At 35.5% G+C, this 19,392-nt stretch overlaps 2 protein-coding genes across 5 annotated transcripts; one reads left to right on the top strand and one right to left on the bottom strand.

Annotated features, from left to right (window-relative positions):
* Window positions 1–648: 648 nt before the first annotated feature.
* Window positions 649–10,060, bottom strand: LOC132313431 (uncharacterized). Of its 3 annotated transcripts, none has more exons than XM_059812196.1 (9): window positions 9,592–10,060; window positions 8,751–9,456; window positions 8,086–8,162; window positions 7,779–7,947; window positions 7,049–7,137; window positions 6,603–6,767; window positions 6,363–6,440; window positions 5,349–5,452; window positions 649–1,048 (listed from the first exon to the last, which is right to left on the bottom strand). In XM_059812196.1, exons 2-9 carry the CDS (start codon window positions 9,412–9,414, stop codon window positions 943–945), a joined length of 1,452 nt encoding a protein of 483 aa, XP_059668179.1. In that variant the 5' UTR covers window positions 9,415–9,456; window positions 9,592–10,060; the 3' UTR covers window positions 649–942. The 3 variants fall into 3 exon arrangements, with proteins under 3 accessions (XP_059668179.1, XP_059668178.1, XP_059668180.1); XM_059812195.1 differs by having other exon boundaries at window positions 8,751–9,446; XM_059812197.1 differs by having other exon boundaries at window positions 8,751–9,443.
* A 6,353-nt stretch (window positions 10,061–16,413) lies between these two features.
* LOC132313430 (uncharacterized) lies at window positions 16,414–19,132 on the top strand. Of its 2 annotated transcripts, XM_059812194.1 has the most exons (3): window positions 16,414–16,910; window positions 17,005–17,235; window positions 17,778–19,132. In XM_059812194.1, exon 3 carries the CDS (start codon window positions 17,845–17,847, stop codon window positions 18,808–18,810), a length of 966 nt encoding a protein of 321 aa, XP_059668177.1. In that variant the 5' UTR covers window positions 16,414–16,910; window positions 17,005–17,235; window positions 17,778–17,844; the 3' UTR covers window positions 18,811–19,132. The 2 variants fall into 2 exon arrangements, with proteins under 2 accessions (XP_059668177.1, XP_059668176.1); XM_059812193.1 differs by having other exon boundaries at window positions 16,414–17,235.
* Window positions 19,133–19,392: the final 260 nt, after the last annotated feature.

Raw genomic sequence — 19,392 nt, 5'->3', positions numbered from 1 at the left:
GTAGAACACAGCTGAACCATGGTTTTCAACACATTCTTTATGGTTTTCCCCCATCAGATACTAGTTTAGGAAAGAAGAAAACCAGTAGAATAATCCAGTACTCAACTGTAGGTTTTTGGAGGGTCTAACACCACCATGACTCTCTTAATGAAGAACTCAACACAACACATCCAAGGCCCCATTCTCTTTCAGCCGATTCATAATGTTTCTCTCTCTATCCGAGTATTGTCATTCTTCGTACACCATTTTATTTCTACCTGGTACACAATTCCCACCATCCATCCGGTATCTAGCTGCTGTAGTTAGATACAGCTTCAGGCCATTGTTCAAACCATGTCTAACCTTAACGAGTTCCCTGGCTCTTGTGGCTTGCATTGCTCTAGTACGATTGGATTGGAAGACCAGGTTCAATTCTTTTTTAGTGGCTGCATTTCCAGTGCATATTTTTATATTTCACGCTGTCATGGATTGATTTCATAACCTTGTTTCATCACTATCTAGCATCCACTACTTTTGCAGAATAAAAATATCTAGTAGAGTAATTCACCAGTAACATTTTTCCCTTTGCTTGATTAATAGGCAAGTGTGGAAAATCCAAATCACTCTTAAAACAGTGGAACTCTTTATAGGAGAAATAAAAACATCAAATACACTAGAAAAATATATTTACTTATTCAAAACTTTCGTTTATGGCAGATTAAACAGTAGCATGGCAAATATATATGAGCAGCTTAAGGATACATTACATACAATTAAGCTTTTCAATACAACACATGAACAGATGTCCAATGCAATTCCATCCAGCTACTTTGGTTTAATTTCTTGCAGCAACAGAACACAAGGAGGCTGTGCAGGATCCATTCAAAATTACCAGTGTGGATATATGATCAGGAGACGGTGCTTTGAATAAGAGGCTTTCAAAGCAGAAAAACTCCCTGGTTGTTAGAAGAACTGAAAAAACAGACTTGTTGATCCGTCCGCAAATGATTTGAGTTCTGCTGGTTTCACCAAGGCCCTGCACAATGGGCATGTTCTTTCCCTCTCAAACCTGGAATACAAAGGACTCAATTATCCCAGAGAGTTGACATACAGAAGCATATACAAGAAGCAATATACCAAACAGAAATGGAGTAACATACATAAATTATTTACATATATGCATATGATATGATTGCTTAATAGGATGAAATTCTTCCTTTCCATATTCTCTCAGCCCACAAGAATAAAACAGAGAACTTTATGTTTCAAAATATGAGAATAGCAGCCCCCTGGTGTTCGAAATTCCATCTATAGTTTGGTTTAAAACCCCATCAAATTTGTCCATTCAATGAAACTCTTGCTCTAAAAGATCAGAAATTGCAGAATGTCATTCAGACTATTTCTCAATATAAAGAAAATGGAAGTGCGCTAATACTTAAAGTTTCCAGATCATTCTCAAACAGAAGTGCACATGAATAGCAGCGTATTAACAATCCTCTGACAGACCAATCAAATGATAGGGAGACTGCCCTGCATCCTGATATTTTCCACTCCAACAGACCTATCACTTCTAAATACTTAAATAATCCATACATGTCACACTATTCCCAACCATCAACCACTCCGAGTGCTTCAACTCCACACTTTTTTTTTTTTTTTGTCTCACTCTCCCTCCCTCTCTCACTCTGATTGACAAAATCCATCAAAGAAGGACAAAGGTGAGTCCAAACTATCAACTCCACCACAACATGAAGTCTGACTACCATGTCAAGGTATAATCCTCGCACTTCTTTTAATGGATAAATTCATTCAAAAACAACAAAAAGGTACAAGACAAAACCGTACCCCACCTTACCTGCAAGCATGGCCTCAAAACTTCAAAGGCCATTCTGAACAATGTAAGTAGCAATTGTGCCACAGCCAAGTCACAACAACTACGAGATGAGGTTGAAAGGCGTTTGACACACAATGAAAACACATACTCCAAGGTAAACAGAATTAAACATCAACCACATTTGGCCAGCACCAATAGAAAAAATCAAGGATCATAATGGAGTCATATGATGATTGGGAGACTTCAATTGTCCAGAAATGGGCTAACTATGAATACTTTTATACAAGGGAGCAGTATTGTATCTATATCAGATATAGATACTTCTTGAATGGTCATGGATATGTGTCATAATACTTATTAAACCAATCCATTTTTTTTTCTTTCATTTGTTTTGAACACATATCTGGTACTTCGTAAATACCACGGAACACATGCCTGACACATTTAACATTCAAACATACCATGTCATTGCATAATTGTTCCAGAAAGCAAAACAAGTGTTCTGAGTACTTTGACTTTCTTTGAGAAAAAGAATTGAGATATAATTAGAATAGACCATGTTTAATTTAGTCCCAAGTTCATCACCATGCAACATAATTCTAGCTTTTTCAAGTGAACTCTACTATTATACGCTATTAATACAAGAAATTTGATAGAATCATAAGAATTGCTCAAATTATTATGAGCTTCTATTTCTATTGTTCAGTTTTCATTCTTTGATGAACAACTCTTTGAAAAGGTTCTTTCGAGGCAGGGTGATCCCGTGTCCCCTGTTGTTTATATTGGTGAAGGCCTAGCACAGGTTGATGAGGATGGCAAGGGAGGAGGGGTCTGTTGAGGGGCTATAGGACTGGAGAAGGAAGGTCACTCAACAGAGGTCTTTCACTGCCTTCTTGCAGATAATGCCATCACTTTTTTGCAGGTGAATGTGGGGTAATTGAAAGTTAACAATGCATTCTCCTTTGCTTTGAGAATCTAAATGCTTCAACTGAATCTAGAAATAGTAACCTACTCCAATTGGGAAGATAAGGAACATGGAAGATCTAGCAATCAATTTATAGGGGAAGGGTGAGTTCCCTTCCTACCTTTTATTTGCCCTTCCCTAAGGTTCATCCTACAAGGAGAAGGCTGTCTGGGATGTTCTTATGTAGCTGTTTTAGATGAGGCTTGTGGGAGTGAAAGTAATCGTATCTCTTGAAAAAGGAAGGATTACATCAACAAAGAGTAGACTGAGTAGCCTTCCAGCATATTATCTCTCTTCATAATCTAGGAATGCTGAGGAGAATTCCTTGTGGCAAAGATTAGTGGAGTAACATGGAGAATTGTCGGGGAATTAATCTTGGGATGGTTGGGCACCAAAGATGGGGAATTCTTCCTAAGAGTGTCTTTGGAAGGGTATTATGGAATGACAGGAAATTCCACCCTTGTGTTTATTGTGAAGTGGAAAGGAAATAGAATTTCATTTTGGCATAACATATACTGTGGCAGAGGCCATTAAAGACAAATCCTCAAATGAAAAAGCGTAAGAGACCATAACTAGAAATATAATATGGTGGATTTTAAAAAAGAAATTAACAAAATATACATATATTGATTATTGACATGATTTTAAAAAAAAGGTTTCACAGTTCATGCTATTTGTTGATTATATTTCTTTAATCGATGAAACTAAAGCAGGGATAAATGGAGATCTAGTGAAAATTAAGCGATGAGATGACAAAAAATGAGAAGTTCCAAAACCTAAACTTGATTATTCACATAGCGGATATATTAGGGATCATCTTGCACATAGAATTAAACCAAGATAAATTAAATAGAGAGGCTTCTAGCATGTCATGTGATAAATATATGTCTCTAAAATTGATAGGTAATTTTTTTTAAAAAAATATTATTACACCAGCTATAGTTAAGGGACAGAATGATTGGCAACTAAGAAATAGGATATCCATAAATTGGGTGTAGCAAAAATTTAGATGTTAAGATGGATGTGTGGTAAAACAAAAAATAATAAATTTAGAAACAAATACACTCATCAAACTAATGAAGCACCATATATTAGATAAAAAAGAAAGAAAACCGATTAAGATTGTTTGTCCATGTGCGCCGAAACGCAAAAGATCAAAATTAACATGGTTTGAGATAGTAAGAAAAGATGTGATAACTTGTGATTTAACTGAGGTTGTGACATTAGATTGAACACAGTGGGAAAAGAAGATCCGTGTAGCCAACTTCAAATAGTTAGAACAAGACTTTATTGAGTAGAGTTGAGTTTGGTTTTGAGCCCTAGATCTGGGAGAGCCTTTAAGGAATGAGAGATGGACTTATTTATGACCTTGTTGGAAATGCTGCAAGGGGTCCATATGGTGTGGTGAGATGAAGGATGAAATGAGATAGAAGGCAGGTAAAAATGGAGTCTCTCGTGTCCAGTTCTTTTGTAAAGTATTCTCCAATGCTTTGTTTGGTTGGAGGGCTGGAAAAATGGAGGAAAGAGATAGGAGTGGGGATGGATGAGGTATCCCTAGGGAATGGGAGGTGTCTTCCCTATTTTTTGTTTGGTTGAATGGAATGGATAGTAGAAAGGATGAATGGAGTGATACTTTTTTCTTGTTTGGTTGGAAGGAATGGAAGGAGATTTTTTATATTCTTTTTACCAATACACCCTCATTATATAAAATTATAAAAGGTAGATATTCATTCCAAAATTTTTGAAAAGGTTAAAATTGTAAATTATAAATTTATAGGTAGTTATGCCTTCATTCTCTCCTCTCTTCCTCCCAAAAGTGGGTGGATAGAAAAACATAAAGGAAGGAGGGATGAAGCATCCCTCCTTGTTTCCTCCCTCTCTTTCCTTCCCTCCAACCAAACACAAAAATGTTTATCCATCCCTACTCTCATCCATCCCCCTCAATCCTTCCCTCCAACCAAACATGGCATAAATGAGAGGCCACGTGCTTTTTGAGACCACAAGCTTCCCTCAGAAGGTTAAATGGCATAACAAAGCCCGCCATCAAGGTGGTGTCTATGACTTGATCAGCAGCATAATACAATTCTGACTGCAGAGAATTTAAAGAGCAGAGGATCCTGTTGGCCAATTGGTGTCTTATCCACAAAGGTGCTGAGAAAACAGTGAGCCATCTTCTTCTTCATTATGGAGTGCCATCAGAGTAATCAAGCATTCTTTCCTCACTTGCTAGAGCACCATATTATGCCAGAAACAGTAGTAGATACTTTTAACAGTTGAGAGGGAGTTTCAAGAGAAGGAAACCTACAAAGGTACATTATGCATCTTCCCTTTACTTGCTGTGCATAACCTACAAATCTTATCTTATACTATGTAGTCTTTTACAATCTTTTGAAACGTTTAAAAGGGAAATGAGTTCTCACTTCTCAGTAGTGGCTTTTCCTGGTAAAGTTGTATACCCACGTGTACATGAATTGCACTCCCGTTTTGGTGCTCTCAGTGAATTATAGTTTACTCATTATATATAAAATGCAGAATTGAAGAGAAATATTGATCTAGAACGCAAAAACTGACCACTCTGATACACAGTCTTCACAAAATATGTGTTTACAACGTAGTAAGATTGGAGCATGCATTTTTTCTTGGCAAATAGCACAAAGATCTCCAGCTGCATTGACCTGCATCAAATCACATTCAACTTAGAATGCACGAATAATTTCCCTTTAAAATGTTAATGAAGAAAAAAAAAAGAGAATTAGAAGAATGATTGCTGATGCTTAAGTCAGTCAATTTAGGTAAAGATATAAGATCTAATTCCAATCAAGCAAATGATGTGTCACCTACCTTTGAATCTATCAAATTCCAGTTTGTTCATGACAATTTTTATAAAAAAATTGGGTTAAACACTTGGTCCTTTACATGGACTCTTCTAAATACTTGAAACGTCTCTAGGATATCCGTCATACATGTCTAATTGGACATTTGGACATGCAGCTAGCAAAGATATATGATAATTCGAGTTTCCTACATAATTGTACATAGAACACTCTTATCAATCCTTCAAAACAAGCAAGTCAGAAATGTCCATGTTCAAACTCTATGGTAGATGAAACAAAGAAGATTGAAACAAAGATATATTCAGTCTTATCAATGTCTCCTGGAATTAAAGATTTAATAAAACTGAGTTAAGACAATATCTGCACTTAATACACATAAATACGTCCATGCTACTAGGATCCAAGTAAAAAATGAGGTTTATGAAGAAGAATACATACAAACTCACTCACTCACACACACATAAGGTAGGGATCGACATATGAGCTTTTTATTCCATGTGCATTAACAAGCCGTTGCTGGCCATAACAGCTGGTACATATGGGTAGCACACCATAACAGCCGCTACACATGTGAAGCAGCTTCATATTACTTCCACTATTCCTATGGGTCCATACTCTCAGATACCAATAGGGAAGACATTATGTAACAGTCTTTTCAATTTTTTATAACCATGATTTTAACATCAAATTCACAGATAGCTGAACTTAGGAAAGTTGTAGCAGGGTGTATAGCCAAGGAAAACTATGCTACCTGTTCCGAAGTTGCATAAGCCCCATAATGGATCTCTTTGCGAGACAATGTCTTTAAAGCAGTAAAAAACGATTGGACCTGCACACCACCCACACAAGGTGGGAATCCCAAGGAAAAATTATAAGATCCATGCACAAAATCAATGTACTTCAAAATATATCAGTAAAAATGATGAAACTGCAATTTTTCAAAGGGCAAAAGAGGCGCCGAAAAAAAGAATACATCCACGAAAAATCAAACCTTCTCAACAATAGATGTGAGCTTGAAAGTCAAATACAACCCAGTCATTAATGAAGAAAAAAGGCTCCCATATTCTTTGTTCAAGAAGAAACGGTACCAGACAGGTGCTGGCAGCAACGCACGGTACAGCAGCAGCAGATATTCGAGCAAAGTTAGCATTTGACCCTATAAAACAATTACTTTTATAGTCAAATGGTAGTTGCATTTTGAAGAATATTGCGTTATATGAACCTAAATAAAAGGCCACTGGCCCATTACCCAATACATTTCCTGATAATCAAGCTGCTAATAGGGATAGACATAATACATTCCTAACCTTCATAATCATTTGCACACAATGGCTGCCCCTATACATGAACTCAAGTTTTCAAACTTGACATACCGTGATTTTATCACTGCACCAAGCAATGGTCCCTAAATGAATTGTGTATATGACATTACCTCACCTGCTTACGATATTTTCGTCCTCTGCTGTTTTTGTAATACATCAGTAGAATACACTTGAAAACCATTACCGCCTGACGAACCAAAGTATCTGCAACAAAACTGACTCTAATGAGATCTCCCTAACCACTGAAAGATGACTGACAAAACTGCTGAAAGGAGTCAATCATATCCAAAACCCCAAAAAAATGAAAAATATGAAGAGGAAAAAAAAAATCATACAAAGAAGAAGAATAAGATCAAGCACGTTTAACTCAGTTTCTATGCGAGGTAATATACATATATATAAATATATATATACTGTGAAATATTTTTTTTATTTTTTACAAAATAAATTGGCCCATTGATGTTCAGGAGAAGCGGACGCCCAATAGGGAACTGCAACACCCACAGAACAAAGTAAGGCTCCAACACACATTTAAGAACACAACCGTTCCACATAAGTCAACATGTTTTTAAAAGTATAGGATTCACCAATTCACAAATGGTAAGGCTCCAACACACTTGTGACATAAACCTAACCCCTCTCCCCAAAAACATAAAAAATAAAGAAAAGAAAGGAAAACAGTTTCTCATATTGCCCGAGAATGCTGTAACTGAATGCAAGTACTAAGCCAGACCGAAAAAATTCAAGTATTATAAAACCAAATATTGAAACTACGGAAATCTCAATAAGTTTACATCAATTGAGAAAAGTAGTGTTAATATTTACTCAATGACAAGAACACACACCGTTCGCCATGATAATGAATATGGCATGCCAGAAAGGTGGTACAGCTTTTGGAGGGAACATGACCAATGGATATAGAAGATCATCATTCCGATACCACCAATAAACGCCAACCACATGAAGCATGAATACTAACGAGATGCCCATAAGAACAGATATTTTCCTCTCTCCCTGCAGATACCAATACTTTCTGTACTCAAAATCAATTCTTTCATGATACTAAAAGATGACAGTGGTTTTTCTGACTTCTAGCTTAGCAAAACCCTTAAAAAAACAAAATTTAAGAGTATGAAGAGCAATTTAAACCACCTTCAGAGCTGTCTGCTTCCGTAGAATATCGTTAGACTTGAACAGGACAATAGCAATCCACATGGTAACAAAAAAACCTGCAAGTTCTTGCAGAAGTCAGAAGGCAGTAGCATAAAGAAATGGTTAGCGAAGATGAGATCCAACTGAAAAATGGAAAACTTAAGGCACACTACACAAAACATACTCAAAACTTAAAATTGTGAAAAGCACAAGTTCATGTCACTCCTTTTTTTTTCTAAATACAAGTTCATGTCACTCCTAAATTCCTATAGAGATAAATTAAAATAGTTGAGGTACAGAGGTCAGATAATTTTCCCTGACATATATCAATGTAAGAGGTGGAAACAACAGAATAAGCAAACACCCATGATTTAGTCACCCTGGTGAGAGACCATGCCCAGATAGCTACGGAATGCAAAAATCGAATGTCAAAGGATATAATGTGCAGCTTGCTAAACTAGTAAACTTTTTCCAGGACTAATAACAAATGGATTATAAGTTTTTTTTTTAAAATATATTAGTTTGATTACTCCATAAGACCCTAACATTTCAAATAATGTATATCAAGGAAAAAAAAAAAAAAACAGAAAGTAAACATGCATTTATCATTCCCTTGAACAAGGGTACAGCAGCTGAAAATTTAACAATGAAGTTGCAGAAAGTACCTTGCAAATGCTGCCGGATGAAGACAACCAACAAAAGCAAAGAGAAGGGAAGGACCTGCTCAATGGACCTTGCCGCCTGCTGTATATCATATCTCTGATAAGAAGAATCCCTGTTACTAACCCCAACACCCTCGGCGGCTTCCCCATCACCACCTCCATTTAGTGATTGTGAAACGCCCTCTCCCGCCCCACGATCACTCCTGGAATCCCCCTGACCATCTAATGCCTGTGACACTGACGTGGCTGATGATGCTCTAGCCATTGGCTGGAAAAATACTTCATTCTGTGCAGCAGCAGCAACTTCCCTCAACTGCCCAGCCGTTGAAGACGACAACGCAGGCCCAGACTCAACCCTATTGTGCTCTTGTTCGCCAGCACCAATTATCCTAATGGAAACCTCCCCGCTGTTCCCAGCAACAGCCGCAGAATCATTCTGATTATGATCTCGGAAACCAACAGAGACACCACTGTTTATCAAACTATCTGATTCTGGGTGGTGACTCGACCTGGTTCGAAGAATGCCCGAGTATTCCAATAACGTGGATAACGGTGAACGGAAAAAATTGGATGCAGACAACTGCTGCATCCCTCCGTATCTTCTGGAATTACTAATCCCCGAAGCACCTCGGTACGCGTCCGAATTGTTACCACCGGACGCTTCCATTTGCGTTGATCTCCAATACCAACACCGATCTTCTTATTAACCCTCACCAAATTTAAGAATTCAGTTCAAAAAATAATGAACAGGGCAAATTATATATATATAATTTATGCTAGCAAGAACATGGCATCGATGACAACGATTGATTCTAAGGACATGAAAAATAGATGGAGATCTTACCTTGGTGATGGATCGAAGGCCTATTTTGCGTCAGAGATGATGAAGATGAAGCATTGAACAAACCCTAGCCTCAAAATCTATTAAGGAACCGTTTAGAAATGCAAGAAGATTGAAAAGTCAAACCCTGTAGGAACTTCTTGGTCTTAATTGGACCATAACAAAACGCATAATTTCAAGGGAATCTGCGAGGGCGTTGATTATATAAATTAACATAAATGCTGCTCGTGGTCGTCTTCTTCTTCTTCTGGATTGTGATCAAAATTAAAATTATATGGAAACTATACTGTGTGTTGTTGAGATTAACGATACTGCCTCTTATTATTATTATTATATGATATTATATGTATTGGAGTTGGGACCTTTCTCTCTCTTTCTCGCTTGATCGCTCTTTGGGTTTCTGTTTGGAACCAAAGAGCGCGAGAAGGGAGAGCTAAAGGACAACAACCCCCAAATTCTAAAAATACTAGTAATTCTTTTCCAGTTGTGCTTTTATATTTTTGTTTTTTTCGAAATTTCAAGCTGCATTTATATATTATTACAGTGTACATGTGTGTGTCTATATATATATATATATATGCGGCATACATCCGTATAGAGAGACTCTATTGACGGTATTTAGTTATTTTTGGTACACATGATGGATTCTGACAGACTGAACCACATTACAAAATAAGATTTGGATCATCTTCTGTACACCACATTACAAAATAAGATTTGGATCATCTTCTGTACATTTTGGCCCAGGATCATCTAATACATTTTACCCACTACATCCCCAATGGAAATTTCTACAACTAGAATGTAATAATATTCCTGCAATAATTAATAGAAAATAAAATACTTTTATATTTTTACATTTTTTATATTAATGATTTTAATTTCAATTTGATATGGTTGAGTAACGGTTAAATTATTGATTTAAATGGACTAAAATAATGCTGAACCCAAATGTACATCAAAGAGGATTTTAATTCCCCAAAATAATGTTTTACTTTGAACCAAATCACAACAAGTGTTACATATGAAGCGGAATCCGAAAATGCTAATTCAATGTCATGGAGAGGACTTTGATAGCATCTCATGTATTAATCTTAATATACTATTATGCATGCATCAACTTGTATTTTTATTCAATAGTGCTACATCCAACTATTTGAAAGAATAATTTGTGAGAATTATATAATTAAAATTTGTAAAAAATTCATTTAATTTTTTTACAGATCACATGAATCAATCAAAGTTTTACATATTCCAAATAATACTATTAACTTTGACCGTTTTCTAAAATTTCATTTTATGACATTTTTAAATGATTGTTTTACAATTAGATCACTTTAATATTGACAATGTCTGATATAATTTGTGCATTATTATTATTATTATTATTATTACTTGTCCAAAATATGTTAACGTAAATGAGACCTCATGAAAAATATCACGAGAGAGACCTCGTAGAGTACGTAATGACATAAAGTTTCTTTCATCACACTTCTTGTGAGCTCTATGTCTTCTTATCATGATCATGTACAAATTTTAATATTCGAGTCTAACCATTTAAAAGACAATTATATGAAGATTATATAGTCAAAATTTTGGACTAAAATTCATTTACAATATATCATACAAATCAGTAAAAGTTTTACCCATTTTTACTTTTGACCAAATAATAATCTCAACTTTGACCGTTTCATATAATTTCATTTTATAGTATTTTGAACTGTTTATTTCACAATAAGATCACTCTAATACTGACACCATGATAATATAATTTGCACACTATTATTTTTTTTTAATCCAAACAAACTATGCTAATTTAAAGTAGACCTCTAAAAGTGTCACGCGGAGATCTCAAAGAATAATGTTACTGTGAGGTGTCCCTCATCACACTTCTCATGAGCTTTGTGTCTTTTTGTTATGACTATGTACAAAAATTGAGACGAAATTAGACAAAATCTAAGCTTTTGAAAGAGAATTAGATAAGAATTATATAGTCAAAATTTCGTACTAAAATTCATTTACAAATTACAATTGATCACATGAATCAGTCAAAATTTTACACATTTTTTCTTTTGACCAAATTATACTATTAACTTTGACCGTCTTTTAAAATTTCATTTTATGATATTTTGACTAATTATTTTACAATGAGATCATTCTAATATTGACATGATATAATTTGTGCATTATTTTTCTTTTTTCCAAAATATGCTAATTCAAAGGAAAACTCATAAAAAGTGTACTGAGCAAGACTGCGTAATTTCGTTACTAAAATGAAATATAAAGTTGATACAGTCATTCAAATCCTTCAATTTTCTTTCTTTACACTTAGGTGTGTTCGGTTGTATTGAATTGAAACATTGGAATTGAAATTTATGTAATTTTTAAAAAATAAATAAGAAAATTGAATCAAAATTTTCTCAAATTTCACCGATACTAATTTTAAAGCTTCAATTCTATATAGCCAAACACACTCTTAGATTCAATTCATTCCACGGATAGAATTATATGAACTGTCATTCCAACAAATTTTGTAGGTAAGGATCATATAATGTGAACTCTCATACAGATGTTACAATTTAAAATGAAATTGTTAATGTGGTGATCGAAACTGAGACACAACTGGGCCTTGAAGGGGTTTCCTGAATCCCTTGACAGTATGTGGGGTGCAGAGAGAAATGAACTTCCCTCACAATCAGTATTCATTTTTCAATGGTGATGGGATTTAAGTGCAGTTTTCTCTGAAAGCAGGGTTTCCTTTTGCTCAAAGTAGGTTTGAATTTGTTGTGGTCTCAGCCTCAACCAGATTTCTTCTGTTAGGTCTGTCCTTATGTGGTTGTTGCTTTGTGATCTCTTGCCGGAGATAAAGTTGTTCTATTGTTCTTTTAGCCAGAAAAAAAAGTGGATTCCTTCTTGATGTTTTCTTTAGGTTGGTGGATGGGATTTGCTAGCCTTACAGGCTATGACCTTTTTTTTTTTTTTTTTTTTTTTTTTTTGTTCACCTGCTATGATGTTTTAATGATGCAGCTTTATAGATGTATCACTTTTTGGACATTCAATCTTCGGATAGTTTTGCTCATTCTGTTTTTGTTTTCTGAATGGTGGATTTGGGAGTATATGGATTTTGTACCTTACTTGAAATATGCCCCTTATAGTCTTCAGTAAATTACTTCTTTTCTATTTTTTTTTTTTCAATAATAATTGTCATTAATGATCTTTGTGAGTTTTTTTTTATAGTTAATTTTGACAAATAATTTACGAACTTAAATTCTCGATTTTCTATTTAGAATGCAAGTAAATATCACTAATTCGTTGTTAGAAGTTTGTCCCACATCGAATCTAGATAGAAAATGTAATGAGTTAGGTGTTAACCTTACGTAACAATTTAAAATTTTGAATCAGATTCAAACTCAAGATGGCCCGATCCGTTGCGAGTTGAGAGGAAATTTGTACGAGCCGAATGTATAAATAGACTTTTAGAATTAAAGTTGCATGAGTTGTGATATTTAATGGAAACAATTAGGAAGCCTTGTAATTGAAATTTATGTAATTTGAGAATTTTTTTGGTTTTTGAAAAAACAAAAAGAAATTAGGGCCTTCCACACCTTTAAGGGCACCCGTCAGCTGAACTATGTCTATTTTTGGTTCCTGTGGCCAAAAAATACAAGTCAGTAAAATGTCCAGAAGAAGGTGATTGCAAATCCTGAGCTAATTGCATTAATCATGGAAGGTGATGATTACGAAATAAAATTATTTTTCAAATTTCATATTGGTAAACAGACTCACAGAGACTGTTTACCTGGCACATTGAGTTCACTATATCCTTCACGGCAGATTGTTCAATTAATAACATAAATTTATTTGGTGAAACCATATTCAGATTGATTAAAAAATAATAGTAATAATAATGATTTAAGGATTGAATTTGGTATTTATGGGATTAATTTATTTATGTGAGTGGGGTGATGACCCACTATATAATGTCATTATGACGTTATGTGATGAAATTCATTATTCCTTTCACATAAATTGTATTTTGTAACTGCCTAATTTAATTCTTAAATCACTACATTAAAAAAAAAAAAAATACACAAATTAAAAGGTAATAAGACTAACACAATTGTGATATAATCCGGTCATATCTAACCAATTGAGTACGACCTTTAAAATATAAAATATCCAGTTATGCAGTGAATTGTTAATTGATCATCTATGCCAAAAAAAAAAAAAAAAAAGAAGAAGAAGAAGAAAAGGTACATAAATAATCGATAAAAATTACTCGAATAGACAATTTATTGTAACTCTTCTACCTATATCTCACAACTCTTAAAATAATTAATGTCATGCAATTTTGGTCCCCAACAAGTCTTTTAAGAGGAATGAGTGGAAAGATACAGTTTTGAAAATGACTGTGAGACTCTCAATTTGTACAAATGACACACTAATGGACTACCAACTTTGAAATTGTTATATCTCGAAAAAATGATGAGATGACAAACGACATTAACATCTCTTCAAAGTTCAAACCATTTAGTACTACACCATAAGTAGCAAGCACATGGGGCAGAAAAATTAATGGTGAAAAATTTAAAATTACCGTTCAAACTTCATGGCAGAGTAATGTTCAATTAATAAAATAAAATTATTTTGAGAAATCAAATTTACTTGATTATAAACAACGATCTTTAAATTAAATTATAATAAAGGCTTAGTACCCTAATAGCACTTCATAAGTAAAAGAATATAATTCAAATGCAATTCAAAATATATTATTAGTTAATTAAAAAATATATATAAATTTTAAAATTAAAATTAACAAACATCTTGCACCAAACTCCAAATTAATAATTTTATTGATGATTTATATGCGTAAAATGAGTAAAAATTAATATTTTATCTCACTTACTTACAAAAAAATATATATTATGTTATATGTAATGTATTATATTATTAGTTTTTAACATATCTATAATGCATTCGTATCTTATTTTTAAAAAAATTATTATATTATCGCATTATAATCGTGTCTATGGCACCCACCATCGTACAAAAAATTATTATATGGTCCAAGTACATTTAACATGTGACTAATCAGTTAAATTCATACCATTATTGAGATTTATTTATAATATATTAACACATTTTTATAGAAGAGTCTAAATTAAATTGATTGAATAAGTAATTATGGATTTGAACCACCTAATAATTTCTGGGGCATAAATAAAAGGGCAAACTACTATGACCTCCCCTGAGGTTTGAACTAATTGCAACTAAACCTGAGATTTGCCATTTTATTGCAACATGACCCCTGAGATTTTTCCCATTTTGCAATGACCTCCCCTCCATACAAAAAATAATATTTTTTATTAAAAAATTACTTTGAAGTGACTAAAATGCCCATCAACAATGTAAAAAAACGTTATTACCCTTGTAATGTAAACAATTGATGGACCAAACTACCCTTACCCACGTACCATTGTCTCTCTCTCTCTCTCTCGCCCACCTTCACCACTTCACTGCAAGTCACTTCTCTGCTAAATCGATATGTAACACCTTTAATAACTGAACGACAATATGAACCATACAATGACGAGAGAATCCAAGCTCTCCAAAACCCTAAAATATGGATACTCAACCAACCGATCTCAACAACTATTCACCTTCATCGACCATCGTTAACTTCGACTCTCCAGTCCCTCTTCTTCGAGGACCCCTCGCCGCCGGTTTACCGGATGACCCGTCTACCTGACCTTTCGTCCTGGCATTCAAGAACGCCAATCTTGGTTCTCCGCATATAAAGCTTGCGTGTCCCAGATCACCACACAGTGCGAGTTCGGTGCCTGAATCGGCTGCACCATCAGCGCATCGAGCAAGTGTAAGCCCGGTGGAAAACTATATTGGGTAGATCGAAAATGGACTTTACGGATAGAGCAAAATGCGAAGAGCGTGAAATAGCGATCTGTGTCCAGGCTTCGAAAGAGAAATGTCTTCATGTCTTGAATTTGTGAAGGAGAAGTGTTTGCCGGCATTTAGAGATGCCCGAATTGCGTTTAGTGATAGGAAGCTGGATTGGAAGGAGGCTTCAAAGTTGATTTATTCGGCATCGTTGTCGTCGTCTATGTTGCATACGAGTTTAGGGTTCGATTGTGTTGAACCAATTAGGGTCTTGGATTGAATCCAAGTGTGTTTGAAGTGACAAATTGCAGAGGCAGTGACTTATTAGGCACCAATTTGAGTAAATCACAAGCTGGTTTTGGGTCTCAAAATTTGGTGAATTGGAATTTCCAGTCACTGCTATTTTTTGGCGGAGGAATCGAGTATGAGAACAACATCGTAAAGTGAATTTCAGGAGAGCTTTATGAGTTAAGTTCTATTTCCTTGAGCGTCATGGTCGATGGATCGGTGATGGCGGTGGTGTTGGGTTAAGATGGGTCGGTGATGCTGGTATTAGTTCGGAATTGATCAGAGGCGGTGGTGTTCTTGGTTGGTGGTGAGAGGTGGTGGTGTGGTCGGAGGATGGTGATTGTCTCCGACGTGAACTCGCGATGCTCCATCTGCTTCAATGGTGTGCTTGGTGGCGCTTGGTGTCAACGGTGATAGTGCAGTAGCAGAGAAGATAAAGGGAATATTGGAGAAATAACAAATAAAAAACAAAGGAATATTCTTTTGGGTAAAAGAGTCATTTGTTATTTTAAAGATATTTTAATCATTTCAGCTTTATAATAAGAAGGGTAAATAAGTAAATTTAACATAAAATCTGACAGAGGGAGGTCTTTGCAAAAAATTGACAAACCGTAAGTTTAGTTGCAATTAGGCCAAACCTTAGGGGAGGTCATTATAATTTGCCCTAAATAAAACCATTTAAGCACTAATCACATGGTTAGGGAGATCAATGGTGAAAAAGTTTACTCTACATCCTTTTGTATCGTTTGTATGTAGATATATATACTAGTATTATATCGAGTACAGCTGTACTTTTACTGTTAAAAACAGAAAGCTTTGACTGAGGATACGTTCGTCTTTATGTAAAAACAGAAGGGCAATATTGTCGACATGAAAGAACTGGAATGTGTGGGGTTTATCAGTGTTCTTATTTTACATTACAGTATACACACCTGGTATATCTTTCCTCTCTCTATATTGTAGGAGTAGCAAGCATTTCGATTTTTGATATCTCTCAAACTCTATCTCTTTCTCAACCAGTTGAGTTGAAGCTTATCTCTCTAGATTTGTTACTTTTAGAGAGAGAACTTCTCTCTCTACTTATATATCTTTAATCTCACCGTTATTGGTTCCTTATTGCTATATTTTTGGCTTATGAGGTTTGCATTTGAAGGTCTTCCTCTCCGTTGATTCCGTTAGATTCAATTTAGTCATATTTTTGAAAATGCAGGCTAATCCAATTGAATCTGTTAGGGTTTTGGACTCTGGTATCTTCTGTGTTCCAAGCTGTGTGATGTTGATGATGATGATATATAACATTCGAAGATTTTAGTTGTTCTAGCAAGTTGTGGTGTTCTCGTTGCGTGATTTGGTTTCGCTTATCTGAAGTATGCTCGCCGCTGTGATGATTTCGGCGATGCACTCAAAACTCATTTCGGCATTGTTGAACATCGAGGCTCTCTTTTAGGGTTACAAATAGATCAGGTAATATTCTTTTTCCGAATCCAAAGGTCTCTCTGCTAGTTTTTTTTCCTGGTTTTTTGCTTCTCATGTTCGTACTCAATCTACATTGCTTTACTTTTCCACAAATCTGAAAGCGTTTGTTCACTTCTTGAAGATCATTTCTGAATTTATATATTCAATCATTTTTTTTTTTTTTTGTTCTCTATGGAGATAGTAGTAGAATGATTACAATTTCACTTTCAATTTCTGTAAGAAATGAAATGCTGGAAAGATTCTCACTGCAAGTCTTTTTTAGAAAGGATTCCAAAGGGAAAAAAAGAATATAAAGTGATTTTAGCGGCAATTTTGCAACCGTTGAAGCTTTGGTGTTGCTTTATTACTCTGTTAGATATATCTTTCCTTTTGCTACCATCCGTTAGATTCATCAAACATGAATTTGGAAGTTCGCAAGAAGTGATTGTGAAGCTTCTTTAAATCTTCCACTACAAATCTGGTTTAAGTTGCAGTTACTGTTCTATTCTGGATCTGAGTGTCACCACTATATTTGGGGGTTGATTTTGCAGTATATGTTGGCATCTTTGGAGTTCAATTGGGTGGCATTGTGCTGATTTTCAACACTCAATAGCATCGATGGGGCTTCTCCAAAGAAGTCTCCCGATGCTTCTCCTTTTGGTATGGTTCTTCTGGTTGCCAAAACTCAAAGCTCAATCCCCTGGCTCTTCATCAAGGGCCTTAGATGCACTACTCCAAGATTATGCTTATCGTACATTTGTTAATCCGAGGACTGGCACTGTGTATGATGGGGTTGTACCATCAAATTTAGCCGGGATTAAGGTTTCAGCATTGAGGCTCAGGAGTGGTAGCTTAAGGACCAGAGGTGTTCCGATGTACAAAGAATTTATGATACCTGTAGGTCTTATTGTGCAGCCATATGTGGAAAGGCTTGTTATGGTCTACCATAACTTGGGCAATTGGTCTAAGGTGTATTACCCCTTACCTGGTTACATGTATTTAGCTCCTGTATTGGGACTCCTTGCTTACGATGCTTCAAACTTATCAGCCAAAAATTTAACCGAATTGGATATCATGGCATCTCGTCAACCCATATCAATTGAGTTTCCGGATGTGAAATTTGTGCCGCCTGGGTCTGTTGTGAAGTGTGTTTGGTTCGACTTACATGGTTTGGTCAATTTCAGCAACTTAGTATCTGACAATGTATGTTCAACATTCCAACAGGGGCATTTCTCTATCGTTGTAGAGTCCACTGCTGCCCCTTCTCCGGCACCAGTTCCTTCTGAACCACCTGAGCAAGCTCCAGATGAGGAGGTTCCAACAATTAGTGGTGGAGAAAAGAAGAGCAATACTAAGGTCTGGATAATTGTCGGGTCTGTGCTCGGTGGTTTAGCATTGTTGGTTTTGTTGGGATTTCTGGCATTGTGGGTGCTGAGGTATAAGCACAGAAAGAAAATGCAGCAGATGGAAAAGGCTACAGAGGTCGGGGAATCACTGTACATGACCCCAGTAGGAAACACAAAAGCACCAGCTGCAATGGTGATGCGGACACAACCAACTCTTGAGAACGAATACGTGCCATAACTTCTGTTTGTACAAGCTGATCTTTAGCTCCTTCATATTCATGTTCAATTCTTGCGTTTAGATATTCTTCTGATCACACCTGCTTTTGCTGGTGTCTTCTTTCTTGCTTTATTGGTCTCAATAGGCTGCTGGTTTTAGTGGTGAGTAATATAGGGTTATTGTGTAAATAATAATCTCTTACCACTCACAAACACCCACTCACAGTTTCTTGATTCATTGTGGTGTGCATGTAGTCCGTAGCCCAGAGTGATTTGTGATGAATTCTACTGCCCATTGACAAGGAATAAAATTTTTAATGGCATCTTCTTTTTTGTGTTCTCAATCACGACTTTATATGAAGTTCTTTTGATAAAGCTTGTTACTGTGGACATGAGATTATTAAAATAGTTTGGTCATGTGTTGGTATAGTGTTTGGGTCTATGCACTTAAAGTTGTTCACATCTAGCCTAGTATGATGATATGATTATACATAATATCAGCCTACTGCACTCCATTACGCACTACCTAAGGTTTTTGACCGTGTCTCTCTTCAAATGCGGTGTTTATTGCCAAAGTCAATCCTCTTTTTACTCTGTGTGTGTG

This window comes from Cornus florida, unplaced genomic scaffold (genome assembly GCF_030987335.1).
Source record: "Cornus florida cultivar Cherokee Brave unplaced genomic scaffold, ASM3098733v1 CherokeeBrave_3.0.0_Hap2_Chr06, whole genome shotgun sequence".
NCBI classification, from domain to species: domain Eukaryota; kingdom Viridiplantae; phylum Streptophyta; class Magnoliopsida; order Cornales; family Cornaceae; genus Cornus; species Cornus florida.
The sequence above is the reverse complement of the archived record's forward strand: the minus strand, read 5'-3'. Positions and strand labels throughout refer to the sequence as shown.

Coding starts and splice junctions, on each gene's coding strand:
- LOC132313431 (XM_059812196.1), bottom strand. CDS start 9,414: ATGGAAGCGTCCGGTGGTAACAATTCGGACGCGTACCGAGGTGCTTCG. Junction 8,163..8,750: donor CATCCGGCAGCATTTGCAAG/GTACTTTCTGCA, acceptor AAGAACTTGCAG/GTTTTTTTGTTACCATGTGG. Junction 7,138..7,778: donor ATTCATTATCATGGCGAACG/GTGTGTGTTCTT, acceptor GTTTTGTTGCAG/ATACTTTGGTTCGTCAGGCG.
- LOC132313430 (XM_059812194.1), top strand. CDS start 17,845: ATGGGGCTTCTCCAAAGAAGTCTCCCGATGCTTCTCCTTTTGGTATGG.